At 36.9% G+C, this 22,564-nt stretch overlaps 1 protein-coding gene across 3 annotated transcripts in view; it reads right to left on the reverse strand.

Moving 5' to 3' along the window:
- Positions 1 to 725: 725 nt before the first annotated feature.
- EDIL3 (EGF like repeats and discoidin domains 3) overlaps positions 726 to 22,564 on the reverse strand; it is a 429,794-nt gene continuing 407,955 nt past the window's right edge. For all 3 annotated transcript variants that reach the window (XM_019929732.3, XM_073802274.1, XM_019929733.3), the window contains one exon: positions 726 to 3,693. In XM_019929732.3, the coding sequence (XP_019785291.1) occupies positions 3,544 to 3,693 (150 nt within the window). In that variant the 3' untranslated portion in view covers positions 726 to 3,543. The remainder of the gene's footprint in view (positions 3,694 to 22,564) is intronic.

Raw genomic sequence — 22,564 nt, forward strand, 5'->3', positions numbered from 1 at the left:
TCACATTAAAATGCAGTTAAATAGGAACATGTATGAATACATAAACATATATGTTAATATGAGAACTATCAGAGATTCACTGAAGCACAACTGAGTCAACATTTAATATCTCATTTTTTTCCCTAAATGTTTTGAATCTTAAGAAAATATCTTAAAAGTAGGAAGTACTCAGACTCAATATTTTACCAGTGACTTTCAGAGAGGCTGAAACAGGGTTTATGAAGAAGCCAAGTGTTATGATTGATTGTCTTTAAGCAGCAGCTAAAGTTACATGGATAAATATACTATTAGTGTTTGTGTTATTGCTTACTATTGACTAGGTCTCTTCATTATACTCCTGAGAATCATGTACTTAAACAATAGAAATAACAGCAATAGCATCTGTTTACCAATAGGCAGATCAATCCTGGAGCACAAGACTTTAAATATGCATGAGACAAAAAAATGACTGACTGGGTTATTAGTATTCCAATAAAATGTCCACAGCTAAAAGCAGGAGAAATGCACACATTTTAATAAGTTTTGAGAGGCCAATTTGGCTGATATCAATGTACATTTGAAGGCTATTGTGAGTTCCTTTTTTTTTTCTGTGCTTGTTTCATTTTTCTGTATAAAGAAAAAGTAAACCAGCATGTAGTTAAGAGGAGTAGTGGGTATTGACATTCAGACAATTTGTGTGTTCTTACAAATGTGTTTGATTACAACTGCTTCAAAAGTAAAGTATCCCAGATTTTCAAAAGTTTATTTTAACTTTGAAGACTAGACAAGGTCATACTGATTTTATAACATCCTACATGATTTAAGTATATATACAAAGAAAAAAACCAACATTAGAGTATTACACAGCTTGAAAGTTTGCAAAGGTTGTGTCTTTGTTATTTCTGTACTTACTGACACATCAGATGCCAGCAGTGAATATTATATTTCATAATTTGTTGACTAGTACCTTAAGTCTTCAAAATTCACATAAACCCTTATGAAGCCATTCAGAAAGAGAAAGTCAACCCTAAAATTAGAATTAGTGATTATGATAAATGCTTTTAATAAGACATAGATAAACTGGATATGTTTAAAATTGTAATTTCATAGATTATAAAATTAGCATATTATAGTTACTTAATATGGTGAAGGCTAGGTGATTCTTCTGTGCCTTGTTCTTATGAGAGTTTCCTTGTTTTACTGTGAATTTAAATAAATTTGCTTCACTTTGTCATTGATACAAATGACACAAAAGCTACATACTATTTCACAATAATTATTAACATTTCCACATGTGGGAATCCCTTTGTTGTCATTAATTTGGGGCATCATGGGATAAAGAGATAGCCCACGATATGTCCTGTTGGTGAAAAACATATAGAGCAGAGAGAAAATGCACAAGCAACAGAAAGCCATTTGTATGTATTTCTAAAAGGTAACAAAATTTTAACAAACTCCCTTTGAAAAATTTTTTTTAAAAAAACTACCAGTAAAATAAAATTAAAACAAACATCATAAGAATCCATGAATAATTTTGAGAAAGTAAATCATTACAAAAAATTACTCATAATTTTAAGGACTCTGAAAAGAATCAAGAATTGTGCATAACCTGCAAGAGAAAATGGCTAGAAATTTGGTGGGACAGTAAATCTTTAAAGAAATAAGGGCCATTGGCTACATAGTGAGTGTGTGTATAGCTTGGGACCTAAGCAATTATTTGTAACATGACCTTAAAATTTAGCAAATTAAAAATACTTAAATTCCTAATTTAAAGTTATCTTAAAAAGATGATATTTATTGATGGCATGGCAATTTTGTTTTTGAAAGAAAGATGCTAAAAACTGATCACCATTTCAGATGCTTCAAAACAACAATTTTATAATAAGAGCCTGAAGTAGAAAGCATGTGGGCATAGGACAAATACGTGGCCAGCCAGTCCTAATTTTGCTCTTATTAAAAATGCCATTATGATTGATTGACTTTCTCTTTAAATTCACTATGATTGAAGACCACTCCATATATACATCATCAAGAAATGCTGTTAACACATGGACAGACAAGACAGTAACAACATTCTAGTGGCTTCTGTTATGCAGCACAAATAATAAGGAAAAAAGAACTTAGCAGTGTTGCACAGGACGTCAATGTTTTGTACACATACCATACTTTCTTTTTCAGGACACAATTTAAAACCCCAGTAATTCTGTGTCTAAGCCTTATAAAACAAATACTTGTAAAGCTTATAAATTAGATGTTGAGGACTTTCATGGAGGCAGTGTGAGCCTTAATTTGAGAGAATGGCAATGAAACCTCATTATCAATAACAAATCATTAAGATAATTGCTTATTATTTTTTCAGGACCTTTGAAGCAAAATAGATAGATAGAAATCAATTTTCACCCTGAAAATGGTTTTTGTCATTAGTAAACACTTCTCTTCTCACAAATGTCTATGCACTGTGCTTTCCTGAGAAACCACCACTAATTTCAAACCTCAATGAAATTCTAGTTTCACAGGAAGTACAGAGATGAACAAAGAAATGATGAATATGCTTGGCCAAGTTATGCAGCACTATGTCAATATTTGCTAAAAAAAAAAGTAGACAATTTTTCTATTATTTTAAAGTAAAGGCTATGGAAATACCATCAAAACAAAGATTTAAATTTTGTCTTAAAGAAACATAATGTGATTTTGTTGTTAATTTTGCAAAATGGTAGTATTGAGGTCTTTATAAAGGAAATATTTGGAGATTACATATTATAGCTTCCTTCAAAAACAAGAGAATTGCAGATTCAATCTACTGATACTAAATATGCTCAATCTACTGATAATCATGTTTCATATATATGTGTATATATATGTGCGTGTGTATATACACACACACACACACACACAAACATGATACTTCTTTTAGGCAAGTAATAGGACAAAAGTCAATTGGGAAAAGTATGGACTTATTCAGGCAATATATAATATATAGAATAGCACTAAGAGAAAGATCACATAATCTCTGATTAGAGAAGTAAGATGAGAATTATAATTTCAGTTAGTATTGCATGTTACAGATTCTTCTTCAAATTTTGGTTATAAACTCTGACAGTGTTTGTCAGGCACAGGGAAATAATTAGGATAATATAGATTCATTACAGAAGGGAAAAAAACTTATTGCTAACATTGCAGTATTCTTTTTATAAGAATAAGTTGAGTATTGATTATGAAAGCTCTAACAACTCTTGCTTTTATTTGATAACTATGAGATTTTTTTTACCCTTGCTATCAAGAGTGCTACTTTCTTTGCCTAATATATTTCAACCAGTATGAAGAAGTCAGAAAACAATGCGAAAAGTAATTCACAGCTAATGTGATGTTGCTTAAGAAATTTAAATGATAAAAATCAAATTAAACCTTTGAAAAGGCAGGCTTAGACCTCCTTAAGAAGACAGTTAATGGCCTACCGTAATTTCATGAAAAATTCCATTCAGTTTCCGATAGACTTTGCAGAGTTCATTCCGTGGAGATACTTTTAGGGAAATAGGGAGGAGGGTTGTGGGCTGTGGGATCTCCTCACTCCTCCTCTGTGCAGCCCAGCAGCTCAGACCGCAGCGTGATCCTCCCATACCAGGACCAAGGAAGGATCCTTATGTGCCGTGCATAGATAGGAGGGTCGATGACGTTTTTTCTGTGGGTATCATTGTCAAAATTGCCCTGGAAAACCTAGTAAAGATGAACAGACTATCAATCATATGGCCTTTTTTGGGGGAATTATTTTTATTATTTTCTTGTTTGGATCATTTTTCTCATACGTGAGATCTGATAACTAATCATGTTATATTTTTCGAGACATAATGCAGCTTCTTTTTAATGATCATTTTTAAATTGACTAGCCAATGAATGTTTAAAGACTTAAATAAGTTGAAAATGTATTTCAACTGTCTGAGGCAGGAATACATAGATTTATCATTTTTATGGTTTTTTTTTAAAAGGTCAGGTTTTTTCTTTTTTTAATGCAACAGATATTTATTTTTTGCTTCTGTCACAGGCTGCTGTTGGTTAGCTTGCTGAAGGTTGTCTCTTCTAAGGAGTGATTCAGAGATCCAGGCTGTTGCAAATTACCACCAGTATCTGAAAAACGTGGCATCCACATTCACAAGGGGCAACGAGAGAGAAAGCTGTTAGATTACACAGGATGTTTGAAAAAACAGGTATGGAAGCAGCTTCAATCATTTCTGGATACATCTCATTGACCTTAACTAATTATATGACCTCAGCCCAACTGCAAAGGAGGCTGGGAAATGGAGAGGAGCATAACGGTCTCTATCACAATGTCTTTGGCTTACTTCTCACATAGAGAACAAAATTAACCCATTATCAAGAGAGACAACCACAATCAATGCTAGTAACTACTTTTTTCTTGCCTTGTCTATTAATTCCTGGATCCATACAATACTCTTGTGACCATTGTGACCTATAATATTCTGACATGTTGGCATCCCATGACTTCTTTTGTTTCAATGCTTTTTTGAGGTGTTTATGTCCATTTTTCTCCCAAGAGGCTTTTACAGTAAACTTTGAGAAGTGCTTGCTTTAGAAAAAAATAAAACAAAATCGGCAGTTGGCTGTTGGCACAGTGTGGAGTAGTGGCGCGTGGTCTGAATGACTGAGTTTTTCATATGTGCTTACTTTTGCTGTGAGCACTTGGACTGCACCTAGACCCAGACTAAAAGGTACACCATCTCCCCTCCTTCAAAGAATCATCATCCAAGGACCTACCAGAGACCACAAGAAAACATGGGGAGAAGCTATCAGCATACATTTGACAAAAATTGAAGTTAATAAGGATGGAGACAAGATGGCAGAGTAGAAGGATGTGAGCTCACCTCTTCTTAGGAAAACACCAAAATCACAGCTAACTAAACAACAACTGACAAAAAACAAACAAACAAAAAACCTGCTGGAACCTACCAAAATGGATATTCTACATCCAAAGACAAAGAAGAAGCCACAATGTGAGGAGGAGCCTGTGAGAATCTGGTTTTGAAGGCCAGCAGGATTTGACTGCAGGAATTCCATAGGACTGGGAGAAACAGAAACTCCACTCTTGGAGGATGCACACAAGGTCTCGTGCACACAAGGACTCGGGAGAAAGGAGTGACCTCCAAAGAGACTGGGCCAGACCTACCTGCTAGTATTGGAGGGTCTCCTGTGGAGGCAGAGGGCGACTGTGGCTCATTGCCAGGACAAAGACACTGGCAGTGGCAGCTCTGATGAGTACTCATTGTGTGAGCCCTCCTGGAGGCTGCCATTTCCTCCTCACACCTAGCCTTACCCAACAGCCTGTAGGCTCCAGTGCTGGGTCTCCTCAGGCCAAACAACCACCAGGGTGGAAACACAGCTCCACCCATCAGCAGACAGTTTGCTTAAAGTCTTCCTGAGCACAGCCCTGCCCACCCACCAGTGGTCAGGATCCAGTCCCTCACACCAGGAAGCCTGCACAAGCCTCTTAGACAGCCTCATCCACCAGGGAGCAGAGAGCAGAAGCAAGAAGAATTACAACCTTGCAGCCTGCAGAATGGAAAATGCAATCAAAGGAAATTAGACAAAATGAGATGGCAGAGGGATATGTCCCAGATGAAGGAACAAGATAAAACCCCAGAAGAACAACTAAGTGAAATGCAGATAGGCAATCTACCCAAAAAAGAATTCAGAGAAATGATAGTAAAGATGATCCAAGATGTTGGAAAAAGAATGGAGGTACAGATAAAAAAGATGCAAGAAATGTTTAACAAAGACCTAGAAACAAACAGAGATGAATAATAGAATAACTGAAATGAAGAATATACTAGAAGGAATCAATAGCAGAATAACTGAAGCAGAAGAATGGATAAGTGAGCTGATTGATAGACAGAATGGTGGAAATCACTGCTGCAGAACAGAATAAAGAAAAAAGAAAGAATGAAAAGAAATGAAACACCCTGAGAGACCTCTGGGACAACATAAACACACCAACATTCACATTATAAGGGTCCTAGAAGGAGAAGAGAGAGAGAAAAGACCTGAGAAAATATTTGAAGAGATAATAGCTGAAAAATTCCCTGACATGGGAAAGGAAATAGTCACCCAAGTCCAGGAAGCACAGAGAGTCCCACGCAGGCTACACCTAAGGAGGAACACACCGACACATAGTAATCAAATTGACAAAAATTAAAGACAAAGAAAAAAAATAATGAAAGCAACAAGGGAAAAGCAACAGATAACACAAGAGAATTCTCGTAAGGTAATCAGCTGATCTCTCAGCAAAAACTCTACAAGCTAGAAGGGAGTGGCACTATATATATAAAGTGAGGAAAGGGAAGAACCTACAACCAAGAATACTCTAACCAGCAGGGCTCTCATTCAGGTTCAACAGAGAAGTCAAAAGCTTTACAGACAAGCAAAGCTAAGATTTTTTAGCACCACCAGACCAGCTTTGCAACAAATGCTAAAGGAACTTCTCTAGGTGGAAAAGAAAAGGCCACAACTACAAATGAGAAAATTATAAATGGAAAAGCTCAGAGGTAAAGGCAAACATACAGTAGAAGTAGGAAATCATCCACACACAAATATATCAAAGCCAGCAATCGTGAGGAGAGTACAAATGCAGGATACTGGAAATGTACTTGAAATGAAAAGACCAGCAACTTAAAACAATCTTGTTTGTTTATATACAGACTGCCTTTATCAAAACCTCATGGTCACTGCAAACTGAAAATTCACAATAGGTACACATACACAAAAGAAAAATGAATCTAAACACAACACTAAAGTCAGTCATCAGATGACAAAGGAAGAGAACAAGCGAGGAAGGGAAGAAAAAAGACCTACAAAAAGAAATCTAAAACAATTGACCAAATGGCAGTAAGAACATACATATCAATAATTACCTTAAGCATAAACAGATCAAATGCTCCAACTAAAAGACATAGACTGGCTGAATGGATATAAAAGTGAGACCCATATATATGCTGTCTAAAAGAGACCCACTTCAGATCTAGGGACACATACAGACTGACAGGAGATGGAAAAAGGTATTCCATGCAAATGGCAATCAAACGAAAGATGGAGCAGCAATACTCGTATCAGACAAAATAGACTTTAAAATAAAGACTGTTACAAGTGACAAAGAAGGACACTACATAATGATCAAGGAATCCAAGAAGAAGATATAATAATTGTAAATACATGTGCCCCAAACATAGGAGCACCTCAATATATTCAATATATAAGGCAAATGGTAAAATCTATAAAAGGAGATTTAACACCCCACTTTCATCAATGGACAGATCATCCAGATAGAAAAATCAATAAGGAAACAGAAGCCTTAAGTGACACATTAGAACAGATAGACTTAATTATAGGACATTCCATCTGAAAGCAGCAGAATACACTTTCTTCTCAAATGTACATGGAACATTCTCCAGGATAGATCACATACTGAGAAACAAATAAAGCATTGGTAGATTTAAGAAAATTGCAATCATATCAAGCATCTTTTCCAACTACAAAGCTATGAGATTAGAAATCAATTACAGGAAAAAAACACGAACACCTGGAGGTTAAATTTGGTAAAGTTACAGGATACAAAATTAATACACAGAAATCTGTTGTATTTCTGTACACTAACAATGAAAGATCAGAAACAAGAATTAAGGAAATAATACCATTTACTATTGCTTCAAAAAGAATAAAATACCTAGGAATAAACCTACCTAAGGAGGCAAGAGACCTGTATTCCAAAAACAATAAGATGCTGATGAAAGAAACAGAAGATGACAGAAACAGATGGAAAGATATACCATGTTCTAGGATTGGAAGAATCAATATTGTGAATATGACTACACTACCCAAGGCAATCTATAGATTCACTGCAGTCCCTATCAAATTCCTAATGGTATTTTTCACAGAACTAGAACAAACAATTAAAAAATATGTATGGAAACATAAAAGGCCCTGAATAGGCAAAGCAATTTTGAGACAGAAAAACAGAGCTGGAGGAATGAGGCTCCCTAACTTCAGACTATACTACGAAGGTACAGTTATCAAAGCAATATGGTACTGGCATAAAAAACAGAAATATAGTCAATGGAATAGAATAGAAAGCCCAGAAATAAACCCATGCACCTATGGTCAATTAATCTATGACAAAGTAGGCAAGAATATACAGTGCAGTGGAGAAAAGACAGTCTCTTCAATAAATGGTGCTGGGATAAATGGACAGCTACAAGTAAAAAAATGAAATTAGAACATTCTTTAACACCATGCATAAAAATAAACTCAAAATGGATTAAGGACCTAAATGTAAGACTGGATACTATAGTACTCTTAGGGGAGAACCTAGGCAGAACACACTTTGACATAAATCGCAGCAGTATCTTTTTTAATCCATCTCCTAGCATAATGAAAATAAAAACAAAAATAAACAACTGGGACCTAATTAATTTTAAAAGCTTTTGCGCAGCAAAGGAAACCATAAACAAAATGAAAATATAACCCACGGAATGGGAAAAAATATTTGCAAATGCTGTGACAGAAAAGGGATTAATCTCCAAAATTTACAAAGAGCTCATGTAGCTCGATGTCAAAAAAACAATCGGAAGATGGCGGAAGAGTAAGACGCAGAGATCACCTTCCTCCCCACAGATACATCAGAAATACATCTACATGTGGAACAACTCCTACAGAACACCTACTGAACGCTGGCAGAAGACCTCAGACCTCCCAAAAGGCAAGAAAGTCCCCACGTACCTGGGTAGGGCAAAAGAAAAAAAGAATAAACAGAGACAAAAGAATCAGGACGGAACCTGCACCAGTGGGAGGGAGCTGTGAAGGAGGAAAGGTTTCCACACACAAGGAAGCCCCTTCGTGGGCAGAGACTGCATGTGGCGGAGGGGGGAAGCTTCGGAGCTGAGGAGGACAGCGCAGCAACAAGGGTGCGGAGGGCAAAGCGGAGGGATTCCCGCACAGAGGATCAGTGCCAACTGGCATTCACCAGCCCGAGAGGCTTGTCTGCTCACCCGCCAGGGCCGGCGTGGGTGGGAGTGCAGGGAGAGGCATGGCAGCATGAACACAGCCTGCAGGGGGTTAGTGCACCATGGCTAGCCAGGAAGGAGTCCAGGGAAAAGTCTAGACCTGCCGAAGAGGCAAGAGACTTTTTCTTACCTCTTTGTTTCCTGGTGTGCAAGGAGAGGGGATTAAGAGTGCTGCTTAAAGGAGCTCCAGAGATGGGCGCGAGCTGCGGCTAAAAGCGCGGACCCCAGAGACGGGCATGAGATGCTAAGGCTGCTACTGCCACCACCAAGAAGCCTATGTGCCAGCACAGGTCACTCTCCACACCTCCCTTCTGGGAAGCCTGTGCAGCCCGCCACTGCCAGGGTCCCGGAATCCAGGGACAACGTCCCAGAGAGAACACACGGCGCGCCTCAGGCTGATGCAATGTCCCACTGGCCTCTGCCACTGCAGGCTTGCCCTGCATCGTGCCCCTCCCTACCCCAGGCCTGAGTGAGCCAGAGCCCCCAAATCAGCGGCTCCTTTAACCCCGTCCTGTCTGAGCGAAGAACAGACGCCCTCCAGTGACCTACATGGAGAAGTGGGGCCAAATCCAAAGCTGAGCCCTGGGAGCTGTGCAAACAAAGAAGAGAAAGGGAAATCTCTCCCAGCAGCCTCAGGAGCAGCGGATTAAATCTCCACAATCAACTTGATGTACCCTGCATCTGTGGAATACCTGAATAGATAATGAATCATCCCAAATTGAGGAGGTGGACTTTGAGAGCAAGATTTATTATATTTTCCCCTTTTCCTCTTTTTGTGAGTGTGTATGTGTATGCTTCTGTGTGAGATTTTGTCTGTATAGCTTTGCTTTCACCATTTGTCCCAGGGTTCTATCCGTCCTTTTTTTTCTTAATAAATAACTTTATTTTATTTTATCTTACTTTATTTTCTTTTCTTTTATCCTCTATTTCTTTCTACTTTTTCTCCCTTTTATTCTGTGCCACATGGATGAAGCTCTTGGTGCTGCAGCCAGGAGTCAGTGCTGTGCCTCTGAGGTGGGAGAGCCAACTTCAGGACACTGGTCCACAAGAGACCTCCCAGCTCCACGTAATATCAAATGGCGAAACTCTCCCAGAGATCTCCATCTCAACACCAACACCCAGCTTCACTCAACGACCAGCAAGCTACAGTGCTGGACACCCTATGCCAAACAACTAGCAAGACAGTAACACAACCCCACCCATTAGCAGAGAGGCTGCCTAAAATCATCAGTCCACAGACACCCCAAAACACACCACCAGACGTGGACCTGGCCACCAGAAAGACAAGATCCAGCCTAATCCACCAGAACACAGGCACTAGTCCCCTCCACCAGGAAGTCTACAAAACCCACTGAAACAACTTTAGCCACTAGGGACAGACACCAAAAACAACGGGAACTACGAACCCGCAGCCTGCAAAAAGACGCCAAACACAGTAATATAAGCAAAATGAGAAGACAGAAAAACACACAGCAGATGAAGGAACAAGGTAAAAACCCACCAGACCTAAGAAATGAAGAGGAAATAGGCAGTTTACCTGAAAAAGAATTCAGAATAATGATAGTAAAGGTGATCCAAAATCTTGGAAATAGAATAGACAAAATGCAAGAAACATTTAACAAGGACCTAGAAGAACTAAAGATGAAACAGGCAATAATGATCAATATGATAAATGAAATTAAAAATACTGTAGAAGGGATCAATAGCAGAAAAACTGAGGCAGAAGGACAGATAAGTGACCTGGAAGATAAACTAGTGGAAATAACTACTGCAGAGCAGAATAAAGAAAAAAGAATGACAAGAACTGAGGACCGTCTCAGAGACCTCTGGGACAACATTAAACACACCAACATTCGAATTATAGGGGTTCCAGAAGAAGAAGAGAAAAAGACAGGGGCTGAGAAAATATTTGAAGAGATTATAGTTGAAAACATCCCTAATATGGGAAAGGAAATAGTTAATCAAGTCCAGGAAGCACAGAGAGTCCCATACAGGATAAATCCAAGGAGAAATACGCCAAGACACATATTAATCAAACTGTCAAAAATTAGATACAAAGAAAACATATTAAAAGCAGCAAGGAAAAAACAACAAATAACACACAAGGGAATCCCCATAAGGTTAACAGCTGATCTTTCAGCAGAAACTCTGCAAGCCAGAAGGGACTGGCAGGACATATTTAAAGTGATGAAAGGGAAAAACCTACAACCAAGATTACTCTACCAAGCAAGGATCTCATTCAGATTTGATGGAGAAATTAAAACCTTTACAGACAAGCAAAAGCTGAGAGAGTTCAGCACCACCAAAACAGCTTTACAACAAATGCTAAAGGATCTTCTCTAGGCAATAAACACAAGAGAAGGAAAAGACCTATAATAACAAACCAAAACAATTAAGAAAATGGGAATAGGAACATACATATTGATAATTACCTTAAATGTAAATGGATTAAATGCTCCTACTAAAAGATACAGACTGGCTGAATGGATTCAAAAACAAGACCCATATATATGCTGTCTACAAGAGACCCACCTCAGACCTAGAGACACATACAGACTGAAAGTAAGGGGATGGAAAAAGATATTACATGCAAATGGAAACCAAAAGAAAGCTGGAGTAGCAATTCTCATATCAGACAAAATAGACTTTAAAGAGACAAAGAAGGACACTACATAATGATCAAGGGATCGATCCAAAAAGAAGATATAACAATTGTAAATATTTATGAACCCAACAAAGGAGCACCTCAATACATAAGGCAAATACAAACAGCCATAAAATGGGAAATCGACAGTAACACATTCATAGTAGGGGACTTTAACACCCCACTTTCACCAATGGACAGATCATCCAAAATGAAAATAAATAAGAAAACACAAGCTTTAAATGATAGATTAAACAAGATGGACTTAATTGATATTTATAGGACATTCCATCCAAAAACAACAGAATACGCATTTTTCTCAAGTGCTCATGGAACATTCTCCAGGATACATCATATGTTGGGTCACAAATCAAGCCTTGGTAAATTTAAGAAAATTGAAATTGTATCAAGTATCTTTTCCACAACAATGCTATGAGACTAGATATCAATTACAGGAAAAGATCTATAAAAAAATACAAACACATGGAGGCTAAACAATTCACTACTCAGTAACGAAGTAGTCACTGAAGAAATCAAAGAGTAATCAAAAAATACCTAGAAACAAATGACAATGGAGAAACGACGACCCAAAACCTATGGGATGCAGCAAAAGCAGTTCTAAGAGGGAAGTTTATAGCACTACAATCCTACCTTAAGAAACAGGAAACATCTCGAATAAACAACCTAACCTTGCACCTAAAGCAATTAGAGAAATAACAAAAACACCCCAAAGTTAGCAGACAGAAAGAAATCATAAAGATCAGATCAGAAATAAATGAAAAGTAAATGAAGGAAATGATAGCAAAGATCACTAAAACTAAAAGCTGGTTCTTTGAGACGATAAACAAAATTGATAAACCATTAGCCAGACTCATCAAGAAAAAAAGGGAGAAGACTCAAATCAATAGAATTAGAAATGAAAAAGGAGAAGTAACAACTGACACTGCAGAAATACAAAAGATCATGAGAGATTACTACAAGCAACTCTATGCCAATAAAATGGACAACCTGGAAGAAATGGACAAATTCTTAGTAATGCACAACCTGCTAAGACTGAATCAGGAAGAAATAGAATATATGAACAGACCAATCACAAGCACTGAAATTGAAACTGTGATGAAAAATTAAAAATCTTCCAACAAACAAAAGCCCAGGACCAGATGGCTTCACAGGCGAATTCTATCAAACATTTAGAGAAGAGCTAACACCTATCCTTCTCAAACTCTTCCAAAATATAGCAGAGGGAGGAACGCTCCCAAACTCATTCTACGAGGCCACCATCACCCTGATACCAAAACCAGACTAAAATGTCACAAAGAAAGAAAACTACATGCCAATTATCACTGATGCACATAGATGCAGAAATCCTCAACAAAATACTAGCAAACAGAAAGCAACAGCACATTAAAAGGATCATACACCATGATCAAGTGGAGTTTATCCCAGGAATGCAAGGATTCTTCAATATACGCAAATCAATCAATGTGATACACCATATTAACAAAATGAAGGAGAAAAGCCATATGGTCATCTCAACAGAAGCAGAGGAAGCTTTTGACAAAATTCAACACCCATTTATGATAAAAACCCTCCAGAAAGTAGGCACAGAGGGAACTTTCCTCCACATAATAAAGGCCATATATGACAAACCCACAGCCAACATCATCCTCAATGGTGAAAACCTGAAAGCATTTCCACTAAGATCAGGAACAAGAGAAGGTTGCCCACTCTCACCACTCTTATTCAACATAATTTTGGAAGTTTTAGCAACAGCAATCTGAGAAGAAAAGGAAATAAAGGGAATCCAAATCAGAAAAGAAATAAAGCTGTCACTGTTTGCAGATGACATGATACTATACATAGAGAATCCTAAAGATTCTACCAGAAAACTACTAGAGCTAATCAATAAATTTGGTAAAGTAGCAGGATACAAAATTAATGCACAGAAATTTCTGGCATTCCTATACACTAATGATGAAAAATCTGAAAGTGAAATCAAGAAAACACTCCCATTTACCACTGCAACAAAAAGAATAAAATATCTAGGAATAAACCTACCTAAGGAGACAAAAGACCTGTATGCAGAAAATTATAAGATACTGATAAAAGAAATTAAAGATGATACAAATAGATGGAGAGATATGCCATGTTCTTGGATTGGAAGAATCAACATTGTGAAAATGACTCCACTACCCAAAGCAATCTACAGATTCAATGCAATCCCTATCAAACTACCCTTGGCATTTTTCACAGACATAGAACAAAAAAATTCACAATTTGTATGGAAACAGAAAAGATCCCGATTAGCCAAAGCAATCTTAAGAACTAAAAATGGAGCTGCAGGAATCAGGCTCTGTGACTTCAGACTATACTACAGAGCTACAGTAATCAAGACAGTATGGTACTGGCACAAAAACAGAAATATAGATCAATGGAACAGGATAGAAAGCCCAGTGATAAACCCACACACATATGGTCACCTTATCTTTGATAAAGGAGGCAGGAATGTACAGTGGAGAAAGGACAGCCTCTTCAATAAGTGGTGCTGGGAAAACTGGACAGCTACATGAAAAAGTATGAGACTAGATCACTCCCTAAAACCATACACAAAAATAAGCTCAAAATGGATTAAAGACCTAAATGGAAGGCCAGAAACTATCAAACTCTTAGAGGAAAACATAGGCAGAACACTCTATGACATAAATCACATCAAGATCCTTTTTCTCCCACCTCCTAGAGAAATAAAAGCAAAAATAAACAAATGGGACCTAATGAAACTTAAAAGCTTTTGCACAGCAAAGGAAACCATAAACAAGACCAAAAGACAACCCTCTGAATGGGGGAAAATATTTGCAAATGAAGCAACTGACAAAGGATTCATCTGCAAAATTTACAAGCAGCGCATGCAGCTCAATAACAAAACAACAAATAACCCAATCCAAAAATGGGCAGATGACCTAAATAGACATTTTTCTAAAGAAGATATACAGACTGCCAACAAACACATGAAAGAATGCTCAACATCATTAATCATTAGAGAAATGCAAATCAAAACTACAATGAGATATCATCTCACACCAGTCAGAATGGCCATCATCAAAAAATCTACAAACAATAAATGTTGGAGAGGTTGTGGAGAAAAGGGAACACTCTTGCACTGCTGGTGGGAATGTGAATTGGTACAGCCACTATGGAGAACAGTATGGAGGTTCCTTAAAAAACTCCAAATACAACTACCATATAATCCCACAATCCCACTACTGGGCATATACCCTGAGAAAACCATAATTCAAAAAGGGTCATGTACCAAAATGTTCATTGCAGCTCTATTTACAATAGCCAGGTGATGGAAACAATCTAAGTGTCCATCATCAGATGAATGGATAAAGATGATGTGGCACATATATACAATGGAATATTACTCAGCCGTAGAAAGAAATGGAGTTATTTGTAGTGAGGTGGATGGACCTAGAGTCTGTCATACAGAGTGAAGTAAGTCAGAAAGAGAAAGACAAATACTGTATGCTAACACATATATGTGGAATCTAAGAAAAAAAAAATGTCATGAAGAACCTAGGGGTAAGACAGGAATAAAGACACAGACCTACTAGAGAATATACTTGAGGATATGGCGAGGGGGAAGAGTAAGCTGTGACAAAGTGAGAGAGTGGCATGGACCTATACACACTACCAAACGTAAAATAGATAGCTAGTCGGAAGCAGCCGCATAGCACAGGGAGATCAGCTCGGTGCTTTGTGACCACCTAGAGGGGTGGGATAGGGAGCGTGGGAGCTAGGGAAACGCAAGAGGGAAGAGATATGGGAACATATGTATATGTATAACTGATTCACTTTTTTATAAAGCAGAAAGTAACATCATTGTAAAGCAATTATACTCCAATAAATATGTAACAACAACAACAACAACAACAACAAACAACCTATTCAAAAAATGGGCAGAAGGCTTAAACAGACATTTCTCCAAAGAAGGCATACAGGTGACCAAGAGGCACATGAAAAGATGCTCAACATCACTAAGCATTAGAGAAATGCCAATCAAATCTACAATGAGATATCACCTCACACCAGTCAGAATGGCCATCATCAATGTCTGCAAACAATAAATGCTGGAGAGGGTGTGGAGAAAAGGGAACCCTCCTACACTGCTGGTGGGAATGTAAACTGTCACAGCCACTACAGAGAACAGTATGGAGGTTCCTTAGAAAAACTAAAAATAGAGCTACCACGTGATCCAGCAATCTCACTCCTGGGCTTATATCCAGAGAAAACCGTGGTTTGAAAGGATACATGCACCCCAATATTCACTGCAGCACTGTTTACAATCACCACAACATGGAAGCAACCTAAATGTCCATTGACAAGGAATGGAACAAGAAGCTGTGGTACATATATACAATGGAATATTACTTAGCTATGAAAAAGAATGAAATAATGCCATTTGCAGCAACATAGATGGACCTGGAGATTATCATAGTAAGTGAAGTAAGTCAGACAGAGAAAGACAAATATCATATGATATTACTTATATATTACTTATATATGGAATCCAAAATAAAATGTTACAAATGAACTTATTTACAACACACAGACTCACAGACTTAGAGAATGAACTTACTTATGGTTACCAGGGGGAAGGGATAAATTGGGAGTTTAGGATTGACATATACACATGGCTATATTTTAAATAATCAACAAGGACCTACTGTATAGCACTGGAAACTTTGCTCATTATTCTGTAATAACCTAAATGGGAAAAGAACTTGAAGAAGAATAAATACATGTATATGTGTAACTAAATCACTTTGCTGTACACCTGAAACTAACACAACATTGTATACTCCAATATAAAATTAAAAAACTGAAGCTAGTAAATGTAAGCATATAAGGTATGGTAAAAAGGAAGAAAAAAAAAAAGAAACAAAACCAGAACACTGGGATCCTGATAGGAATGGCATTAAATTTTAAATTACTTTAAGAGAAATTAATGTATTTATAATATTTAAACTTGAACATTTTACCATTTTTAGCCTATAGATTCTAAACATTTATTATTCTATTTTATATTTATATTTTTTCTTTGTTCAACTAGTATAGTGAAAATTTCTTCAAAGTTTTCTCTTTTAACTTTATGAGGCATCTTACAATTGGAAGATAATTTTTAGCTTGCTTGAGATCGAAACATGCCTACATAGTCAAAGAGAAACCTGAAAATTAAATTCCCCAAAGGGGAAAAAAGAAAAGAAACTCCATTATCTCATGACAGAATATTTAACCCATATCATTGAACATTCTGAAATTAAGGGGAATGTTTTAAAAATGGCCTTCTTCAGTTGGTTCAGTCTCACATGATCACAAAAGGTCCCCTGGAAAGACAAAAATAAAGATATTCTTCTCTAAAGCTCTAGAGAGTAAGAGAGTATGACACATTAACAGACACAACAGACAAGAATGCGGTAATCTTTCTGCTGGTTCCATGGAAAGATTATGAGCCATTGAGGGTGAATGCAAAGTGCCATCCCCATCTTGTGGGGGAATAATTTTTCAACTTGACACAAAATATATCTCAAAGGCTGTTTCTGAATAAATATTTGAAGAAGGGAATACTGAACTGTGCCAAGTCTAGAATTCATCATCCTGGCATAACTGAACCTATGTTCTTTTAATACGAATTTTACCGTCAGCAATGTTCTGGCTTGCCCTGACCAAAAAGGAACTAGTTTTGGACTGAAATGTGTTAGTAAATAACAATGTCTCTGTTAGCAAAAGCTCACATGTAGAGGATATACCATGCAAACACTCACCAAAAATCTTGAGAGATGTTGTCATTGCCAACAGCAGAAAATAAGAGAGTACATTGTATGGTTTCCAGACAATCTCTCTGACGTATGGGTTCAAATGCTTCACTGAGACTGGTGTTAACAACTTAATAGAGAATCTAAAATCCAATTTCATAGCCTGGCTAGAGAACTTAATGTATATGTTTGGCATAATAGAGTTTAAATTCATTAACTTTCATTGCAAATCTGCAACAGTTCAAAATATAGTGTTTTCCCACTTTTGGGGAAGGAAATACAGGAAGAAATAATTTTCTTTTAAATCACTGGTCTTCAGCACAAGTTTCAATACGGAACTATCAATCCCCAAAGCAGTAGTTGAATTATTAGTTATACCTATCTCTTTACACATAATGGAGAATACACAGAGGGAAAGAACAGCAGCTCTGAAACTACATACAGCTATGACATTTCTGATTTAATGTGTGAAAGTTATAGATATTTGAGTGCTCATTAAAAAAATTAAATGAAGTTTCATAAAACAGGATAATTAAAAAACCAAAAATACCCATAGAAGGACAGCCTAAATCTGTATTGGAATCAATCAAACTAGGCTCTAAAAGTACTAAAACTATACTTTCATTTTTGGAGGTCTCTCAGTGATGATACAGCAGAAAACACAAGGCACACATTTGCAACTTCTAGCATGACATCTTGTGCTTGCTGTGCAAACATGTGGCACATGTGCTGTTTCTTGTCTTCAACACTAGGAAGATCCTGCTAAAGTATGCTATTTCAATGCTTTACCTGGCAAAGGAGTGCAAACTCAGTATTTTTAGTTAACTTTATATAAAATCTATAAAAATTCTGGAAAAGTGCTTTCACATACACATTTTAGAGATTTAAGCACCTAGATTGAATTCAAAGTCTGAAAAGACTGATGGAGAACATTAAATCTCCATATAGAAGGGAAAACAGTGAACCTGAGAAAGAGTTGGGGAGTTTTTAGAAAGAGTATACCCCTGTTTACAATAGCAAAGACATGGAAGCAACCTAAATGTTCACTGACAGAGGAATGGATAAAGAAGATGTGGTACATGTATACAATGGAATAGTACCCAGCCATAAAAAGAATGAAATAATGCCATTTGCATCAACATGGATGGACCTGGTGATTATCATACTAAGAGAAGTAAGTCAGAGAAAGACAAATATCATATGATATCGCTTATATGCAGAATCTAAAAAAAAAGATATAAATGAACTTATTTACAAAACAGAAACAGACTCACAGACACAGGAAACAAACTTATGGTTACCAAAGGGGAAAGGAGGAGGGAAGAGGGATAAATTAGGCATTTTGTATTAACATATACATACTACTATATATAAAATAGATAACCAACAAGGACCTACCATATAGCAGAAGAAACTATACTCAATATCTTGTAATAATCTATAAGGGAAAAGAATCTGAAAAAAAGTTTTATATATATGTATGACTGAATCACTTTGCTGTACCCCAGAAACTAACACATTATAACTCAACTATATTTCAATTAAAAAAAAAAGAGTATGCATAAGTTTCAGTTTTAGGAGGAGGCTTAGCTAATTAGCTGGTAACAAGTTTGCTGAGATACTCAAACATGATATGCTTAGGAGTCTCTCAGGTTTTTCCCAACACATGGGACCTGGACAAAAAGGAACTGAAGGTACTTTGGAGAGGCTTCTATAGTTACAAACCAGGAGAAAAGAGAGAATAATGAAACTGCGTCAATGTGATTGAGATCTTGGATCTGGTTTTCTTATGTCAACTCTCCTGTGATACTAGATAAAATTCAAATCAGATTGTAGTGAGGATTCAGATCTCAACACAGAGAAACTATCAGATAAAATAAAACAATTAAACGTTGCTAGAAGCAATATTTTTTGTAAGATGAAGCTCGTCATTCTTTGGTAGGGACAATGGTCTGTTCAGGCCAGAGTAGCCATTATCAGTAGCAAGCTCCCAAGCATCACGGAGGAAGTCAAGGTTATCCTCCATGACTCAGTCAGTGGGCTGGGGCACATCCCCCGTTCTTTTAGCAGTCATGTGCTATGACTCTGCCTTTCACAAGTACTGAGAAATCCTTCGGGGATTTCTTGCACATACTACTTATTTACTAAGTCATCAGGTTTGTAAAGATGTACTTCTTTCTAATATTTGTCTTAAACTTAACTCATTAAAATTTTTTTAAAATTTAATTAAATTTATTTATTTTTGGCTGCATTGGGTCTTCGTTGCTGCATGCGGGCTTTCTCTAGTTGTGGCGAGAAGGGGTTACTATTCATTGTGGTGCACGGGCTTCTCATTGCGGTGGTTTCTCTTGTTGCGGAGTACGGGCTCTAGGCACGTGGGCTCAGTAGTTGTGGCTTGCAGGCTCTAGAGTACAGGCTCAGTAGTTGTGGCACACAGGCTTTGTGGCTCCGTGGCATGTGGAATCTTTCTGGACCAGGGCTCGAACCCGTGTCCCCTGAATTGGCAGGCGGATTCTTAACCACCATGCCACCAGGGAAGCCCCTCATTAAAAATTTTAAAGAGATTCACATTGTTCTAACCTTTTGGATTTTATGTTCACATCATCCAAATAGGCAAGTGGTTTTAAGCATTTTTTTATAGTCTCCCTGAGCTCTTCAAGGCTAACAGGTCATTATTTTAGCAAGGTCTCAGGTGACATCGCTTTATCCCTGTGGCCTTCTGGTTGTCCCCTTCTAGATCTCATTATTTCTCTTCTGATATGTAGAGACTAGAACCATATTTGGGATTCCAGATATTGTGGAAATAAAAGGGTTGAATCAAGCTATCTCAAGTTTCCTCTATTACTTGCATTTGCATTGTTAATGGTGTCAAACATAGCACTGGCTTTATTGAGTATACCTGTACACAGACCTGAGGTCCTTAACAGAGAAAGGACAGAGATAACCCATTTCCCTAGGGCAACATGTGTGTGTGTACTGGGAGGGGGTGCAAAAGCTAAGAATTCTTTACTTAGCATATATAATTTCAATTATTTGTCCTTTCATCCAGAGTGCATATAAAGAAGTTCGAAAAGAAAGTCTTTTCTAGCTCTCATCCGTGAAACACTTTTTATGGAATTCTGTCCATACAATGGAAGAATCTGAGACTTGGAAGAGAAGGCATAGATCTGCTAGTGCCAACTTCCCTCTCTAACATTTCTGACATGGAACTTTCAGCTTATCTGTGGCAAGCCTCAGTATAACAAAGCAGGTATGTATTTAGACACTTTGAAATACTGCCTTCTTATTAGGCTGAAATATGCCTCTTTCTAACGTCCAGTCCATCTATCAATCTAGAGCTTTATTCTCAACAAGCATAGAAGTCTAGCTATCAAAAGAAAAACACCACTGACATATTTAACAATAACACAAACCTTTCAAACTCAAATTCAACGCTTTAGGCTAATCATTCACGGCTCCTTAAGAAAGTCCACAAGTTAGGTGATTTTCAGACTTATCTTGATTTCATTCCATTGGATACCCTCTGGTTTAACTGTGGTTCTATTAAAGTGTGGTATTTGCTTGGACATAGTACCTAGTTATTATACCAACGGCTCAAAAAATAAAGCATACCTTTGCTGTAGATACAATGCTTCTATCAAAACAGTCTAAGATTTAAAACTATTATATTACATTTTGGGTCATGGTGGATTGATTTATGGTCAAATAAATGCTGAATTTTTTCATAACATTTTTCTAAAGCCAGAATTTCCCAAATTTCTTGCTTGTAAAATGGATTTATAGGGCATGTAGAAATTTACATTTATCCCAAATTCATGTAATTGAATTCATGGCATTTTAAAATTAGCAATTCCTAGTTAAAATTATGATCTATTTTAAAAATAGTAGAAATTTGGTAGATATTAGGATTTAAGTGTCTATTTCATAAAGTAACCATTTATATATTATGTGAGCATGAAATCTGATTTTTGTGGGTGACATAGAGGACTTACACTTACTAGTTTATGGTTCTGCATCATAAAACTCATTTTTATATACTTCAACATTACTTGAAGTTTTTGGACTGTTAAAAATTTCAGAGTTACAACTTGAATCAATGTGCTGATTTAAAGTCTTATGAAAAATTTCACAGAATTAATATGCACAAATGACGTTAAACATATATTTATCCATATGAATAGTGTTTATAAGAGGCTTCATTTGCTTCTGATGCTATGACTAGATTACTAATATGCTTTAGGCTAAGCTGCATTTTAAGTTATATCCTGCTTTGCCTTATATTGGAGCATTCCAAAAATCAAAACTTTTCATTAAAAAAGCAAAATAAAAATTGTTTTAAAATGTATAGAAAATTGCTTTGTAAAAGTTTCAGTGAGTGGTGTAAATCTGCATCACGTTTAAAAAAATCTTATTGGAAGTTTTGCACTTTGTGAAACTTCTGTTAGTGACTGGATATAAAAAGTTTGAACAAAGTTTGATTCTTTTATCTGACATAGACTCTAGCTATTATTCAGTGAATTCAATTTTCTAGGAAAATTTACCAGTACCCTGAAACCATTTCATGATTGAATGGCTGGTATATCATTCTTGATGGTTTTCTCTGCGATCAATTCCACTAAACCAATGAAAATCTGTAACAAAATTAGCCTAAATATAAGTACATTCTTTCAGATGTAATAAGGAAACAAGAAACAAGTATCCAGGTAAATTCCAATATTCTAGGAAACGTTCCTTGGAAAATAGTGTATATTGAGAATCACTTTCTAAAAAGTACACCAAAGCGGGGGAAAAGGCTTTTGTTGGAAAGAGTAGATTGTTAACAAGAGTCTACATTGATTATCAGTCTGCAGAAGAATATGCTGGGGGATGAGTCCTCACTTTAGTACATCCCAACAGTGCTGCAGCAAAAATCCTCATTGGCAGAAAGGAATAGGAAGCTGTCAAAATGTCTTCTAACCCAAAGCATCTTGAATAAAACGATTGCCCTCCAAAAGTGCAGATGAGGTAAGGCCATAGACAACAAAAACAGTTTGTCAGCAGGCAAATATTCTATATAGTTCAGG

Source organism: Tursiops truncatus, chromosome 3 (assembly GCF_011762595.2).
Source record: "Tursiops truncatus isolate mTurTru1 chromosome 3, mTurTru1.mat.Y, whole genome shotgun sequence".
In the NCBI taxonomy this organism is placed as follows: Eukaryota; Metazoa; Chordata; class Mammalia; order Artiodactyla; family Delphinidae; genus Tursiops; species Tursiops truncatus.